The sequence below is a fragment of the Ochotona curzoniae genome, unplaced genomic scaffold (genome assembly GCF_017591425.1).
Source record: "Ochotona curzoniae isolate NIBS_2020 unplaced genomic scaffold, NIBS_Ocur_1.0 contig_1042, whole genome shotgun sequence".
Taxonomy (NCBI): domain Eukaryota; kingdom Metazoa; phylum Chordata; class Mammalia; order Lagomorpha; family Ochotonidae; genus Ochotona; species Ochotona curzoniae.
This window is the reverse complement of record NW_024464931.1, coordinates 23,143-39,966: the sequence shown is the minus strand read 5'-3', so window position 1 is coordinate 39,966 and position 16,824 is coordinate 23,143. Positions and strand designations below refer to the sequence as shown.

Here is a 16,824-nt window from a genome sequence, read left to right as displayed (position 1 = left end):
GGAAGCCAGGAGGCCAAGTTCAGATTCTGGTGTTGTCAGGAGTAGCTTTGAGACCTAAGTCAGCTCGTGGCTCTGAATCTCCCGGTGACAGCAGAGCCTTGCAGTTCCTGTGTGTGATGCTCTTGTCAAGTCTGTTTTGTCTTGCCCTCTTTCCCATTGTCTGGGGTGCAGAGTTGCAGCGACCCACTCTGAGGTCCTGTGAAGTGGTAAGCCTAACTGTCAGGACATCTTTGGTTGCTAAGCAGAAGCCGGTCCCCAGCAGCACAGAGAGCTTGGCACAGCCACTTGCAAAGTCCAGGTCTGAGGTGCTGTTTGCCAGGGAGGGAGCAGGTGAGGGGAGTCGGCCTCAGTCCATTCCCCAGTGGTCTCTAGGGCCTGTCTACTCCCACCTCTGTGCAGACACCCTGAGCTGACCCTCAGGAGCTGGGCCACCTGGAGCCTGGTCATGGAAACAGAGGACTGGGATGAAATGGCATTTACTCACTGTGCTTTGCCGACTTCACTGCCCAGCCTGTGGACTGGCAAGCAGCACCATGGAAAAGTCTCATCTGGGAAACGAGCCCCAGCAGGCAACAGGACACAGCTGTCTCCTCTGTTTGGTTTCAGGACTCTTCTGGCCTGAACAAGCTCCTTGTCCATGGAGCCCCCAAAAGATAGCCCGGCACCTTCCATGTGCAGAGCCTAATGCGAGGGAGGGGCTGAGGCCTGAGGGGAGCTCCCTGACTTGCCAGGGTACCTGCTGGGACACGCTCTATCCTCCTGGAGGGTCTGCCATAACTATCAGTGGTCTCGATGTCTGACCCCTTCCCCACACAGATGTCTGGACAATGTGGTCAATGAGCAGAGTACTTCCCCACCAGTGCCACACCTCCATGCCTTGCTGACCAGTGGAGACGAGCCTCCCACACAGACAGACATCTTTGACCTCCTCAAAGCCTCCTATGAGGTCAGCACTCAGTGGGGAGGTGTGGGGGGTGACAGCCCTGCACCCCGTGGCTGTGCATTGTCTCACCTAATCATCCCCACCTGCCTGCAGAAATTCAGCAGCCTGCGGGCCAGCGACACTGAGCAGATGCGGTTTAAACAGGCTGAAAGTGATCCAGTCGTTGGAGGACACAGCCAAGAGGAGTGTGGTATGTGGGCGTGGGGGGCTCCCACTCAGGCCTGTCTGTGGGGCAGGATGCACACTCCCCTGCTGCCTCACCACCAGTGTCAACATTAGGATATGTGGAACCAGGCAGGGGCATGGCGGGGAGAGGACATGGTCGTTTTATTCTGCTCCCAGATGGGCCAGTGGGAAGCCTGTCTGAAGCCCCGTTCCCCCAAAGCATAGCACCCTCTGTCTCCCACATGTCCCCTCCCCTCGCCCCGAGCATCCCACAGCTGCCCTCTGAGCACCTGCGTGCCGTGCCTCTGCCTCCAGCCTTCATCCTCCACATCCCTGGATGGGTGCAGGTGCCCCTGCCACAGGATCTACTCGTGGTCTCTTGACTGCCAACCTCGTTCCCACTTCCCCAGTGCCCCCCACAAACCTTTCAGACACTCTGAGGTCACAAGTGACAGAAACGGATGGCTCCAGCTGACTGAGAGCAGCTGGCTGGTGGTTTCAGGACCCCTTCCCAAGAGCTGGCACCTGGGTCACAGCAGAGGTCCAGACAGGAGGAACTAAACAATGTCCCATGTCCCCCACTCTCAGCCCACTAGGGCACAGACCTCAGGGAGCTTGCACTGAGTGGCAGGCTGGGTGGTGAGAGGCCAGCAGGGCAAGGCCCTGCCCTCAGTGGGATGGCCGACTTGCCACACTGAGGGGCAGCTCGTGCCTTTGCCCTGGTCCCTGTGACAATCTGTCTCCTGCTGCAACAGGCACTTGAGAGTCCCTCAGCCCAGCCTGTCTCTTTCTTCTAGGTCCGAGCCATACCTGGGGACACTGGCTTCTCCACTGAAGAGCTGGAAGACCTTTACATGGTGTTTAAGGTGAGAGCCGAGAACAGGGACGGGACCTGTAACTGTGACCTTGTCTTCCAAGAGCATCCTCAGCACAGAGGTTCCTGCCGGAAGAGAAGGGGTTTGGAAGCATCCGTGCATGCACTTGCTGTGAAGTCTAAGTGGTAGAAGTTAAGCCTTGTTGGAGTTTAGGCAGAACACTCCCTTAGAAAGCACAAGGCAGCTTACAGCAGAAGTTCATGGGCTCAAGGAACTGCAGAGTTGAGGGAGACAGTGTCAGGCCTGGCTGGATCCAGGGACTCAGATGCAGTGTTGTACACTCTCTCACCCTCTGACGTTCTCTGAACTGCGCTTCCTGCAGAGTCCGTGGCTGTCTGCAGCTCCAGGGACACGCTATCCCCTCAGTAGCCCCAGGACAAGGGAACCTTTCTTCCAAATGATCAGACTGACTCAAGTTAAGATACTATGGCTCAAGTTAGGTTGGCGTTGACTGTTAGGCAAAAAAGAAAAAAAATTAAGATTTATAGTCTAGTGGCTAAATTATATGCACACCTTCTCACATTGTATGCACTGGGATCCTATGTGGGTGCTGGTTTATATCCTGACTGTTCCATTTCCCTTCCAGCTCCCTGCTTCTGGCTTGGGAAAAGCAGTCAAGGATGGCCCAAGGCCTTGGGACCCTGCAGCCACATGGGAGACATGGAAGAGGCTCCTGGCTCCTGCCTTCAGATCAGCTTACCTCCAGCCAGGGAACCAATGGATGGAAAATCTTCTCCCTTTTCTTCTCTCTGGTAAATCTGCCTTTCTATTTTAAAGATACACACATCCTAAAACTAGGTTCTAAAACAAAAGTGAGTGCCTCCAGGGGCCTGACGCTGCCTTGGCCTTTTCCCATGGCATCCCTGGCCAGTCTATCCTTCCCTCCCTTGTGGGGCTGGGGCAGCTGGCCGCAGGGAAGGCTGAGCTGGCCTGGCGATACTCTGAGGAAGCCTGGGACTGGCTCCTGGGCCCTCTGCAGCTGTGAGGAGGTCCTGTCCCAGCCCCCTGGAGCCTGCACCGTCCTGGGGAGCCCCTCTCATCATGCCCTCCTCCTGCCTTCTCCCACAGGCGGGATGTACCACGGGGACATGACTGAAAAGCTCAAGGTGCTCTACAAGCTGCACCTTCCCCCAGGTGAGCACGTGCCCCCACACCCCTGGATTGTATGAGGCACTGATTGCACTTTAACCTGAAAGACACTGGGTGTTTACAAACTCACCTAAGAATCAGAAAGGACTTGATGACACAGCTGGCGACCACGCTGTGCTGTGATGTCATGTGGCAGGCCCAAAGGGGAAACAAATAGTGTGTGTGTCGAAGGACCCACAGGTCCTGCTGACCGTGAAGGCTTAGCTCACAGACCCGGAGGGCCTTGGCTTCCAGTAACAGGCCAAAGCAGCAGGTGTGCTTCCTGTTACACACGGACCCTGGGCAACCTGGGAAGCTTTAAGCTTGTGCTGTGTGCTTCTGGGTGCAGAACCCTGACCTCAGACCCCACAGCACCCCAGGCCCCTGCACTGTCACCCACGCTCACTGAGGCAGTTGAGGGCTGGGCTACTTCTGTCCTCGCCTGTCTTCTGGCAGCAGGCCTGGGAGACCAGGGCAGCTTGTTCCTCCCCAGGTTCATGTTCACACGTGAACCGCACAGTGTGGTCCTCCTCCAGCGGATGTGCTGAGCACAGGGTTCATGTCTGTCAAGTTCCTTCCCTCCTGGTGTAGCTGTCATAGGTGTGATCCCACGCAGGTGACCTTTTCCTAACGAAACCACAGGATTCATCAGTTCTCAGGCTTGTCCATCACACCGCATTGCTGTTTGCATATGGGGGAGACTTGTAGTCCTCTGGAAAAAGAAAACAAAAAAAAAAAAAAACGGAGTGGGATACAGCTGCTGCTGCTTTCAGTGATCAAGTGGGGAAATGCCCAGGCCCTCCTTGACGGTGGTGCCGGAGGGCAGAGCCCAGGGTCAGGCCAAAGCAGGAGGCTCCGTGCAGGGAACCAGAACCCGGGGCTGCTCCCGCACAAGCACAGGCTGGACCTCGGCAGAGGTGGGCTGCAGTCCCAGCTGGAGAAGAATGTGCTCCATGTTGTTATTTCCTGGTTGGCAGAGGCACTACCACAGGAAGATCGGGAAGGAAGCAGAAGCGAGGATACCCAAGAAAAGCGAGCAGGTACAGGCCATTCTCCCCTGACGGCCAGTCAGGGTCTCAGGGCTGAGGTCTGGGGTTTCATGTGGGCTGTGACCATCCCCAGTCACTTCTGCAAAGCTCCCCCACTGCCTGGCCCCCAGTTGACAGGCATGCCCTGAAGGTCAGTGACCTTGGCTGGAGGCCCTGCTGTCCCCTGTGGTGCCTGGTGTCCCCTGTGAAGTTCTCACCTCCTCAGGCCAACCTCTCACAGCCTAGAACACAGCCTCAGGACCATCCTCATCCCATTGAGCCATCCCTTCTTCAGGGCATTCTCCCCATCAGCACCTCCCCAGATGCAGGTGCTTTGTAACAGGGCCCATCCCACCCCCTGACCCCAAGCTCAAGCCCTCTTTCTGTCATGACAGGCCGAGATTAATGTCTTTTCCTCCTGACTCACAGAGGAGAAGGGGACCAGCCCCCCAGACTACTGACTCTACCTTCGCATGTGGGCCAAGGAGAGAGAGGCTCAGAAGGAGACCATCAAGGATCTGCCCAAAATGAACCAGGTGGGCCAGGCTGGAGGCTGCAGCAGACACCTCTGCAGAACCCTGAGGGACACCGGGGCCCAGCATGCCATGTCAGCACCACGCCCCAGGGTCCACACAGGGTGGCACTCATTACTCACTAGCTCACTTGAGCGCCCAGGAGTCCCAGTGAGGATTCTGGAAAGTCAGGAGCTTGTTGCTCAGGGGCCATTTGCACAGGGACCGCTTGTTCAGGTGGAGGGACAGTGGTAGGTCTGAGCAGCCCTGGGGAAGGTTACCCCACAGCTGCTTCCTCACACTCCCTGCCCAGGCACCCTGTGCACACAGGCTTGTCTGCTCTCCACTTCCTGCTCTCTGGGGACAGCAGCTTCTTTGTCTTCCCAAGGGTCTCCCAGGCAGGAAGGGGCAACCCCTGGGTTCAGCTGCAGAAAGTAGCCAGAGGCAGTCCCTGAACTACAGCCTGCCCTTAGTGCTTGGGCTGGGCTGGCCCTGGCTATGCCCAGAGGGGCCCTGTGAGCCTGTGAGCCTAAGCCTTCTCCAGCCTGAGGAATGGGTGGTCTCACCCCTCTCTCAGGCCAGGATGTGGTTTAGAGACCCAAGACCACCCTCACCCCCTCAGCAGCACCCTCTGGGAGCTTCCCTGAAGGTCAGAGTTGAAGTCGCTTTCACCCAGGAGCTAGAAGGCCAAGGGTGAGGCCAGACCCCAGGGAGGAAGCCATGGTCAAGGCCGGGTTCACACAGCCATGCATCTCCAACAGCAGAACCACATGTCGGAGCAGAGAGCCCAGCTCAGAGCTGCTGTCCACTGCAGGGGGAGAGCCCGGCAGGGCAGAGTGACTGCTTAGGTCCCTCCCGACTCTGAGCCTCCACATTCCCGTGTGTGAAGTAAGACTAGAGCACTGGTCTGGCGCCGATAAACAGGACCACATCCTGGCACCAGTTCCAGTGGCCAGCAGCATGCGTGGAATGAACACCAGGGCCATCTTACCATCTCCTTGTTCTGCCTTCCCCCTTGATAGGAGCAATTCATTGAGCTGTGCAAGACGCTATACAACATGTTCAGTGAGGACCCCCTGGAGCAGGACTTGTACCACGCCATTGCCACAGTGGCCAGCCTCCTCCGCATCAGTGAGGTGGGGAAGTTCTTCAGTCCCAGTGTCAAGAAGCCCACGGGTGGCACTCCCAGCAGGGACCAGGGCAGTTCCATCGAGGATGAGTCCCCACTGCCAGCAAGGGAACCCCCTCAGGCCCAGTACAGGAGCTCCAGCCGCCAGCCATGGGGCATCCCCAGTCACCAGCAAGGGAACCCCCTCAGAACCCAGTACAGGAGTGCCAGCCACGGGGGACCCTCAGTCACCTGCAAGGGAATCCCATCAGGACCCAGTACAGGAATGCCAGCCGACAGCCACGGGGGACCCCTGGACCAAAGCTGGTGGAGACACCCACCTTGGAAAAGTGCCACAGGAGAGACAGACGGTGGTAGAGGGGGGCAGTGGAGAGGGGCAGGGCTCACCCTCCCAGCTCCCGTCTGATGATGAAACCAAATACAACATATCCATGTCCTCCTACTCAGTGGTCAGCATGGGCTCCCTGCAGTGTGAGAACCCCACAGCCACTGCCCGCATTGGGAACACCATGGACGCAGACTGGTGCATCTCCTTCAAGCAGATCCTGGCCTCCATCCTGCCGGAGTCTGTGCTGGTCAACTTCTTTGAGAAAAGGGTGGACATTGGACTCAAGATGAAGGACCAGAAGAAAGTAGAGAGACAGTTGAGTGCCTCCAGTGAGCACGAGCCATCTGTTGCTCTGGGCTGAGCCCCTTGGCTGAGTGATTCTGGCCGAGGCCTCTGTCCCTCCCTCCTTCCCTTTGCAGTTTCTCATTAAAGACACAGCCCTCCTGCTCCCCCTTGGAAGCAGTGAGTTGTAAGTGAAAGGAAGGCTGATGCCAACACAGCTGCCTTAGAAAGAGTCTCTGGGCCTGCATCCCCTAGCACAGGCCAGTCCTGGGAACCAGGAATAAGTGGCAGCTCCTCCATTCCTCTCTGCCTGTGGCCTGGGAAGGCAGGAGAGGACAGCCCAAAGCCTTGTGACCCTGCACCCACGTGGGAGACCTGGAAGAAGCTCCTGCCTTCTGGCTTTGCATTGGCTCAGCTCTGGATATTGCAGCACTTGTTGAATAAACCAGTAGATGAAAGATTTTTCTGTCTCTTCTTCTCTCTGTAAATCTGCCTTAGCAATAATAATAATAAAAAAAAATAACAAATCTTAAAAAATAAGAACACTTCTTAAAACAAAGTGGATGGGGCCAGTGCCACTGTGTAGTAGACTAAGCCTCCACCTAGAGTACTGTCATCCCATACAGGCACCAGTTCATGTCCTGCTTGCTCCACTTCCAATCCAGCTCTCTGCTTATAGGAGGCACAGCAGCCAACACATGAACTGACACCCATATGGGATCCTGGCACTTGCAAGGTGAGGATTTAGCCAGTTGAGCCATCACACTGAGCCCCCAGATGCTCCACTTCTGATTGAACTTCCTGCTAATGGCCTGAGAAAACAGTGAGGATGGCCCAAGGGCCCTGCACCCACATGAGAGAACTGGAGGGTGCTCCTGGCTCCAGCTTCAGAGTAGCTCAGCTCTGGCCATGATGACCACATGGTGAGTGAACCAGTGATGAGAAGGGGATTTTCTCTCTCTCTGTAACTCTTTCATGAAACGGGGACCCTTTGTACTGAGCCCAGACACAAGGATGTTAGGGTCTTCCTTTTGTCTTTTCTTCTTTCTTCCTTTCTATTCTTTTAGAAAGATTTATTTATTTTTATTGCAAGGTAAGAGATACAGAGAGGAGGAGAGACAGAGAAGAAGACCTTCCATTACATGATTCAGTCCCTAAGTCGCCACAATTCATGAAACTATGCCGAAACGAAGGCAGGGGTGAGGAGCTTCTTCCAGGTCTCCCATGAGGGTGCAGGATCCCAAGGCTTTGGGTTGTCCTCGCCTGCTTTCCCTGGCCACAAGCACGAAGCTGGATGGGAAGCAGGGTTGCCAGGATTAGAACCAGTGCCATATGGGATCCTTACGCATTCAAGGCGAGGACTTTAGATGCTAGGCCAGCACGCCATGACTCCTCCCTTCCTTTCTTAAGATTTATTTATTTTCATTGAAAAGGCAGATTTATAGAGAAAAAGAGGCAAGAGGAAGAAGGTCTTCCATCTGCTGGTTCACTACCCACGTGGCTGCAAAGACCAGAGCTGAGCTGATCTGAAGCCAGGAACCAGTAGCTTCTTCTGGTCTCTCTCGCAGGTGCAGGGTCCCAAAAACTTGGGCCATCCTCCACTGCTTTTCCCTCACAAGCAGAGAGCCAGATTGGAAGTGGAGCAGCCGGAACATCAACTGGGGCCCATATGTGATGCTGCCACCACAAAGTGGAGGATTAGCCTGTGCAGACACAGTGCCAGCCTGTGTAAATAAATCTTTTTTAAAAATGAGGACAATGGGACAATGTGTGGTAAAGCAGATAAAGTTGCCACCTATAACACTGGCATCTCAAGTCGGCACTGGTTAGTGTCCTGGCTGCTCTATTTCCAATCCAGCTTTCTGCTAATGGCCTGGAAAAAGGGGTGGAAGATGGCCCAAGTGTTTGGGTCCCTGCCATGTAGATGGGGGACCTGGATGAAGCTCCTGGCTCTGGGTTGGCCCTGGGTTGGCCCAGAGCTGGCCACTGCAGCCATCCAGGGAGCAAACCAATGAATGAAGGAATCCTCTCTTTTCTCTTCCTCTCTTTGACTTCAAAAATAGATCTTTTAAAAAATAAGAACAGACTGTTCAATAAGTGGTGCTCAGAAAACTGCCTATTTAAGTAGAATGAAATCAAGTTAGATGTCTACCACCCATGGTTTTCTCCCCCTCCCCACCAAAATCTTATATTTTATTTACTTTCTGTTTTTGATGAGGATGATTAAATATTTCTGAACATAAGCCACCTGAATCCCAGCTGAAAGCTAGAGCCACTGCTGGCATTCCATGAAAGCCAAGACTGCAATGAGGATCCTGCTATTCAGTCACTACTTTTTTTTTTTCAGGTATCAGCCAGCGAAATAGAAAAGAGAACATACTAAGAGGCATGAAAATAATGATTATGGGCCTGACGGCGTGGCCTAGCGGCTAAAGTCTTCGCCTTGAACGCCCCAGGATCCCATATGGGCGCCGGTTCTAATCCAGGCAACTCCACTTCCTATCCAGCTCCCTGCCTGTGGCCTGGGAAAGCAGTTGAGGACAGCCCAAGGCTTTGGGACCCTGCATCATGTGGGAGACCCAGAAGAAGTTCCTGGCTCCTGGCTTCGGATCAGCATAGCATCAGCCATTGCGCTCACTAGGGGAGTGAATCATGGGACAGAATATCTTCCTCTCTGTCTCTCCTCCTCTCTGTATATCTGACTTTCCAAAAAATAAATAAATCTTTAAAAAAGAAATGCTGCTTCTACTCAATGCATTTTATTGTTCTGCCAGCGCATGTGGTAATTGTACATGTTTTTCTCTCTCTCTCTTTTTTTTTTTTTTAGACCTCGTGAAATATTTTTATAAAATTGGGCTGGTGGGGCCCGGCTCGGTGGCGCAGTGGTTAAGGTCCTTGCCTTGCACGCCCGGGATCACATATGGGCACGGTTCTAATCCCGGCAGCCCCGCTTCCCTTCCAGCTCCCTGCCTGTGGCCTGGGAAAGCAGTCGAGGACGGCCCAAAGCTTTGGGACCCTGCACCCGTGTGGGAGACCCTGAAGAGGCTCCTGGCTTCGGATCGGCATAGCATCGGCCATTGCGCTCACTTGGGCAGTGAATCATCGGATGGCAGATCTTCCTCTCTGTCTCTCCTCTCTGTGCATCTGACTTTCCAATAAAAAAATAATAAAAATAAATCTTTAAAAAAAAAACATTACAACAGTAACATCACAATTGAGTGTGTAAGTGTGTGTGAATAGGAGTGTTCAATCAGCTATCCCACAGCAAGCTTCTGGCACTTCTTTGTTGTTCTACAAGTGAAATGCTTCTCAGTCCCAAGTGGGAAAGAGCCACAGAGAAGGACTTTACTTGGTGGTCCTCTTGCTGCGGCCCAAGGAGCTGCCTTCCCTTCCCTCAGCCTGAAGGCCTGCTTGGTCCACCCTGTCCCAGGCAGAATACCCAGCTCCTCTGCTTGCAGCCAGAATTCCAGGAGCAGAAGAGCAGACATGGGCTGGCCACACCACTGCTGCTTCTCTGGCCGGTCCTGGGACTCCTAGCAGCTACCCAGGAAGCACATTGCCCAGTGCCCAAGGCAGTGTGGAAAGCACTGAGCTGAATGAGGAAGCTAGGCTCACTGCTCTCTTGCCTGCATCCCATGCCTGCACGCAAGAAACCTGGCCTGAGGATGCCCTCCCTGGTTTCCACAGCTCTGGGAGGCCTCCCCGCGGGAAAGCACACAATGGACCCAGTGGACAGGAAGCAGAGAATGAAGCCGGAAGCGGAAGGGGTAGAAAGCATGAGGTCTGCCTTGGTCCTCCAAAGGCCTTTGAATCCCCAGGAGTGGGGCTGCATGGGCAGGTGCCAGGGCAGGAGACAGGGTGAAGCCCAGCTCGCTGCAGGCCAGGAGGGCTGGAGCAAGGTCCCCATGTCACTTGGCGAAATGCAGGGTGCAGTCAAGGGCCAAGGCACAGAGAGAAGCAGTTCTGTGCTCTGGATCTCAGTGGGGAACCCTGGCCTGAGGGGAAGGCGCGGCCGCCCCTGTCCACCACGTCAAGCCGCCAGCGCCCCACAGCAGCCAGGGCCCTTCGCTGTCACGACCACGGGCGGCAGCGGGTTCCCCACGCGCCCCAGGCGCGCCAGCTCTGCCCCGCGGCCCACCCGCCTCGCTCCGTGCTCGCGCCGCCCTCAACACTCCAACGGAAACGTCTCGGAGCTCCCAAGAGCGTCGAACGCACCCCCCACACTGAGCGCCGCCGTGCACCTTCAGGACCAAGGAAGGAACCCCGGCATTCAGTGCAGCTTGACCCCGGTAGGGGCCCAGCCCCTCGGACCAATCAACCCCACACCCAGTACCCTACTCCCCACACCCAGTACCCTACTCCCCACACCCAGTACCCTGCTCCCCAGACCTATCTGCTCTCTGAACTGAGTCCACAGGCGGGCGGGGGAAGCTCTCAGAGGCTTCCCCCGCCGCCAGCGGCAGGGGCTCCCACCCCACAAGGCCGGGAGCCTCTTGCTTTCTGAGGGCTCAGCCCTCAATGGGCTCATTTCCAACCTTCTCCTCTGAGGTGGTCCTCAGAGGAAGCAGCTGCTGCCGCCCCAGGCCGCACCCGCTGGACCTGGAGAGGCAGGCCTTGCGTTGCTCAGGATGGCTGCTGCCAGGGGATGCCTGGCACTCCTTGCAGCAGTGCCCCAAGCGCTGCAGCAGGGTCTGCAGCAGGCCCTGTGGAAGTTGCTGCATTATCTATGGGCCCCGCTGGCCCGGCCCCTGGCTTGGGTTCAGCAGAGGGCAGTATCAGGCCGCGCCCCAGAGGAGAGGGGCCCTACAAGCAGCAATGAGAGGGCATTCAAGCCCAGGGGCAGCCCCATAGGCTCAAATGAGCAGGACACACAGGACAGTAGCTCCCAGGCCAGTGGCAGGGCCCCTTCTGCTGTCAGTCACCTGAGCGTCAATAGGGGCCTGGATTCCTTTGTTCCCAAGCCAGGGCCTCTGAGGAAGACTACAAATCCTGAGAGATGGAGGAGGGAACCCGAATGCCCCTTCAGGGTGACATACACCCAGCACAACACCCTCACCAGCTCCTACAGCTCCAACATGGAGACCTGGCTGCTCAGGGCAATCGGGTCCCGAGCTCCAGTCAGGGCATCACAGGGCAAGATCCTCAAGAAACGCCCTCAGGTGGGCATCGCTGCCACCAGGTTTGCCCACAGGAACATCCTACAAAAGAAGGCTGTTGGTTGGGCCAAACCTGCATGGAAGCAACAGAACAAGACCCCCAAGGAAGGCCAAATCAACAGAGTCCACTCTTACATGGATCATAGGAACATCTCACAGAAGCCTGCCAGACAAAATACCAATGAGCCACGGACCAAGACATGCAAGAAAGGTCGGCTGCTCAGGGCCTCAGTCTACAGAGCGCTTCACAGGAACATCGCCAGGGGCAGAACCTCCTCGGCCTTTAGGTACCTGCATGTAAAAGATGGCATGGCTTCCTTTGTGCCCAGGTCTGGGCCTCTGAGAAGAACCCCAAAACCTGAGAGACAGAAGAGGGAACCCGAGTTCCCCTTCAGGGTGACCTGCACCAAGTCCAACCCCAGCACCAGCTCCTACAGCTCCACCAAGGGGCCCTGGAGGCTCTCAGCAATCAGGACCCAAGCTCCGGTCAGGGCATCACAGGCCAAGACCACTAAGGAACGCACTCAGGGGGTCACTGTAGCCTCCAGGGTGCCCCACAGGGATATCCCAGAGGCCAAGGCTGAGGGCAAACCTCTCCAAACACCACATGCCAACACCTCTGGAGATGGGCAGGAGGACAGGGTCCCCTCCTCTACTGAGCCCTGCAACAACCAACAGAAGGCTGAGGGCGAACATGGTGGTAGACTACATGACAAGACCTGCAAAAAAGGTCAGGTGGCTGGCACCAGCGGCTTCAGAGCAACCAACAGCAGCATACTGCTGGAGAGCTCTGCAGCTAAACCCACCAGTGGACAACATGACAAGAACCCTGACAAAGGCCTGCCAGCAAGCACACACACCGAGGAAGCAACCCACAGGTTGATTGATGAGAAGAGGAATGCTATAGGAGCCCCTGCCACAGCACCACAAGTGAAGACCAGAAATGAAGATGTGCAGGGAGTAATAACCCTCCTGAAAGAATATGAAGAAAAAGCATTCCACTCCAAGATGCTCAGAAAAAAATCCCAGAAAAGTGTGGGAACTCCAGCCCGGAAAACATATCCACTAACCACTGAGACAAGGCCACAGAATGGTCTCCCAACCAAGAAGGAATACATCTCTTCAGGATACAAAACAATCTCACAGGGGAAGTCTGTGGCAACCCCGGCTCTGGAGCCACAGGCCAAGTCACCCGGCAAACACCTGCAGGCTGGTGTCCCAGAATCTAAGGTATTTCACAAGGATAGCAGACAGGAGGGAAAGGCTGTGGCTGAATATGCATGTATGGCACAACACGCAGAACTGTCTGAGGGAGGCCAAGACAAATCTCCCACTTCTCAAGGCCCATATTGGGCCATGCCCAAGAGGAAGGTCATGGGCTCACCTTCCTCGGCACAACACGTGCACAACTCAGCCACACAGGTTGGAGTCCCCAAATCCAGCAAGCTCAGCAACACTGTGTACCAGCAGATGGTGGACAAACTCGCCAAGCTGTCTATTGCCAAATCACCCGAGAAACACCCGAGGACCAGTGGCCCTGCGTCCAGGGAGTGGCACAGAGACACCAACAGGAACAGTGTTGGCATCTCTGCCTCGGCACCTCTCATGAAGACTCCTGAGGAAGGCTCGCAGGCAGAAAGCAACACCCTGGAAGGCCTGCCAGCAAGGCTCCCCACATGCCCCGGGCACAGCTCTATTGCCCATGCTGAGACTACAGGTGCCTCTGGCCTGGCACCACAGGCCGAGCATCCCCAGGAGAAACTGCAGCCTGGCACCACAGCCTCCACTGCCCTGCACAAGAACAAGAACACTCAGTCTAAGAAGCAGGCAACTGGTAAACTCACCTGTGGACCCCAGAACAAGAAAACCGGCAAAGTCTCAGAGGCCAGTGTCACGGTCTCTGCTGAAAAAAGCTACGTGCCGCAGGACACAATTGTGGATAACTGTTCCTTGGCACCGTTTGTCGACATCCCTGAGGAAGCCCCACAGTCTGCAACTCCAGCCTCCAATACACCACAGTGCAATATCCAGGTCACGACAAACGATGCTTTCGAACCTGCCAGGACACATGTCTCGTTCCCCAATGCTGGCACACAGTCCAGCTCCCCTCCCTCAATTACACACGGCAACATCCCACATGAAAAGTCTGTGGGCCAATTGATCTCTGCACCACTTGATAACCCTCCTGAGCAATTCCTGCTCACTGGTGCTGCAGCCTCTTTGGTGCCCCAGGAGGAGAATAAAACTGCTGGTGTTTCTGTCTCAACACCACTTGCACAGACCTCTTTAGAAAGCACTCAGGAAACAATGACCCTTGTGGAAGGCTGGCATGACAGAATCTCCAGCTCTGCAGTACACAGCAACAGCGTGCAGAAGGCTGCTGGCACACCCACGCAGGCGTCACAGGCCGGGACCCCCGGGGAAGGCCTGCTAGTTGGCTCCACCACCTCTGAGGGGCCGCACAGGGACATCCGCAGGAGGAGGAAGGCTGCAGGCAAATATGCCTGGGAGTCACTTGCAAACATCCCCAAGGAAGTCTCTCAGGGAGCAAAGATTTCCATGGAAGCCACACAAGAGAGAGTACCTGACTCCACAGAACATAGGGACACCACGCAGGAGAAAGCTGCTGCCAAACCCACCCAGGAGCCAGATGCCAAAACCCATGAGACAGGCTGGCTGGTTGGTGCCCAAGCCTCCAGGGCACCACACAGTGATATCCCCAGTGGCAGCACCTTGTCAGGCTTTAGGCGCCTGCATGACAAAATGGACCTGGCTTCCTTTGTGCCCAGGTCTGAGCCTCTGAGAAGAACCCCAAAACCTGAGAGACAGAGGAGGGAACCCGAGTTTCCCTTCAGGATGACCTGCACCAAGTCCAACCCCAGCACCAGCTCCTACAGCTCCACCAAGGGGCCCTGGAGGCTCTCAGCAATCAGGACCCAAGCTCCGGTCAGGGCATCACAGGCCAAGACCACTAAGGAACGCACTCAGGGGGTCACTGTAGCCTCCAGGGTGCCCCACAGGGATATCCCAGAGGCCAAGGCTGAGGGCAAACCTCTCCAAACACCACATGCCAACACCTCTGGAGATGGGCAGGAGGACAGGGTCCCCTCCTCTACTGAGCCCTGCAACAACCAACAGAAGGCTGAGGGCGAACATGGTGGTAGACTACATGACAAGACCTGCAAAAGAGTTCAGGTTTCTCGCACCAGAGTCTTCACAGCAGCACTTATTAAAATACTGCTGGAGAGCTCTGCAGCTAAACCCACCAGTGGACAACATGACAAGAACCCTGACAAAGGCCTGCCAGCAAGCACACACACCAAGGAAGCAACCCGCAGCTGGATCCATCAGAAGAGGAATGTTATTGGCGTTCCTGCCACAGCACCACATATCAGGATCACTAATAAAGACATGCAGGGAATAACAAACCCCCTGAAAGATAAGGAAGAAAAAGCATTCCACTCCAAGATGCTCAAGAAAAACTCCCAGAAAAGTGTGGGAATTCCTGCCAGGAAAACACAAGCAATGACAGCTGACATAGAACCACAGGACGGTCTCGTAGAAACCAGGGAATACAACTCTTCAAGATACAAAAAATTCTCAAAGGGGAAGTCTGTGGCAACTCCTTTTATGATTCCACAGGCCAAAACACCCAGCAAAAACCTGCAGGCTGGAGTTCCAGACTCTAGATCATTACACAGGGAAGGCAGGCTGAAGAGAAAGGCTGCGGCTGAATATGCATGTATGGCACAACATGCAGAACTGTCTGAGGGAGGCCAAGACAAATCTCCCACTTTTCAAGGCCCATATTGGGCCATGCCCAAGAGGAAGGTCATGGGCTCACCTTCCTCGGCACAACACGTGCACAACTCAGCCACACAGGTCGGAGTCCCCAAATCCAGCAAGCTCAGCAACACTGTGTACCAGCAGATGGTGGACAAACTCGCCAAGCTGTCTATTGCCAAATCACCCGAGAAACACCCGAGGACCAGTGCCCCTACATCCAGGGAGTGGCACAGAGACACCAACAGGAAGGACAGTGTGGCATCTCTGCCTCGGCACCTCTCATGAAGACTCCTGAGGAAGGCTCGCAGGCAGAAAGCAACACCCTGGAAGGCCTGCCAGCAAGGCTCCCCACATGCCCCGGGCACAGCTCTATTGCCCATGCTGAGACTACAGGTGCCTCTGGCCTGGCACCACAGGCCGAGCATCCCCAGGAGAAACTGCAGCCTGGCACCACAGCCTCCACTGCCCTGCACAAGAACAAGAACACTCAGTCTAAGAAGCAGGCAACTGGTAAACTCACCTGTGGACCCCAGAACAAGAAAACCGGCAAAGTCTCAGAGGCCAGTGTCATGGTCTCTGCTGACAAAAGCCACGTGCCACAGGACACAATTGTGGACGACGGGTCCTTGGCACCGTTTGCTGACATCTCAGAGGGAGGTCCCGAAGAAGCAGTGACCATCGCACAAGGCCAGGCTGAAAGCGGCAACGCCTCTTCAGATAAGAGCAACATCCCACAGGAGAAGGCTGAGGGAGCTCCTGGCGTAGTGCCACAGGCCATGACACCTGACGTAGGCCCACGGGCTGGGACCCCAGCCACCACTGTGCTAAACAGCAGCATTCAGGTTGACAAGGCAGTGGTGGGTGATCTCGCCCATGCACCTCACGGACAGGAATTCCAGAAACTCTCCAAGGCCAGTTCCACGGTCTCCGTGGAAAACAACCACGCACCACAAAAGACAGTTGCAGATGACTGGTCCTTGGCACCATTTTCAGACAACCTCGACCAAGGCCTGCAGGAAAGAAAGAACTCCCTGCAAGGCCAGGAAGAAAGGGCTTACACCTCTCAAGAGAGCAAAATTCTGCAGGGAAAGTCTGTGGCAACTCGAGCTCTGGAGCCACAGGCCAAGACACCCGGCAAACACCTGCAAGCTGGTGTCCCAGACTCCAAGGTATTCCACAGGGAAGGCAGGCAGAAGAGAAAGGCTGCGGCTGAATATGCATGTATGGCACAACATGCAGAACTGTCTGAGGGAGGCCAAGACAAATCTCCCACTTCTCAAGGCCCGTATTGGGCCATGCCCAAGAGGAAGGTCATGGGCTCACCTTCCTCGGCACAACACGTGCACAACTCAGCCACACAGGTCGGAGTCCCCAAATCCAGCAAGCTCAGCAACACTGTGTACCAGCAGATGGTGGACAAACTCGCCAAGCTGTCTATTGCCAAATCACCCGAGAAACACCCGAGGACCAGTGCCCTGCGTCCCGAAAGTGG

General features: G+C 55.5%; 1 protein-coding gene across 1 annotated transcript; it reads left to right on the top strand.

Moving 5' to 3' along the window:
• Positions 1 to 533: 533 nt before the first annotated feature.
• On the top strand, positions 534 to 6,505 carry LOC121164642 (TBC1 domain family member 9B-like). The gene is given in 11 exon segments (XM_040992757.1): positions 534 to 569; positions 716 to 946; positions 1,037 to 1,083; positions 1,085 to 1,133; positions 1,906 to 2,065; positions 3,052 to 3,117; positions 3,568 to 3,652; positions 3,754 to 4,151; positions 4,569 to 4,675; positions 5,674 to 5,883; positions 6,008 to 6,505. Coding segments are annotated over 11 exon segments (1,851 nt in total). The 3' UTR covers positions 6,470 to 6,505.
• The last annotated feature ends 10,319 nt before the right edge of the window (positions 6,506 to 16,824 follow it).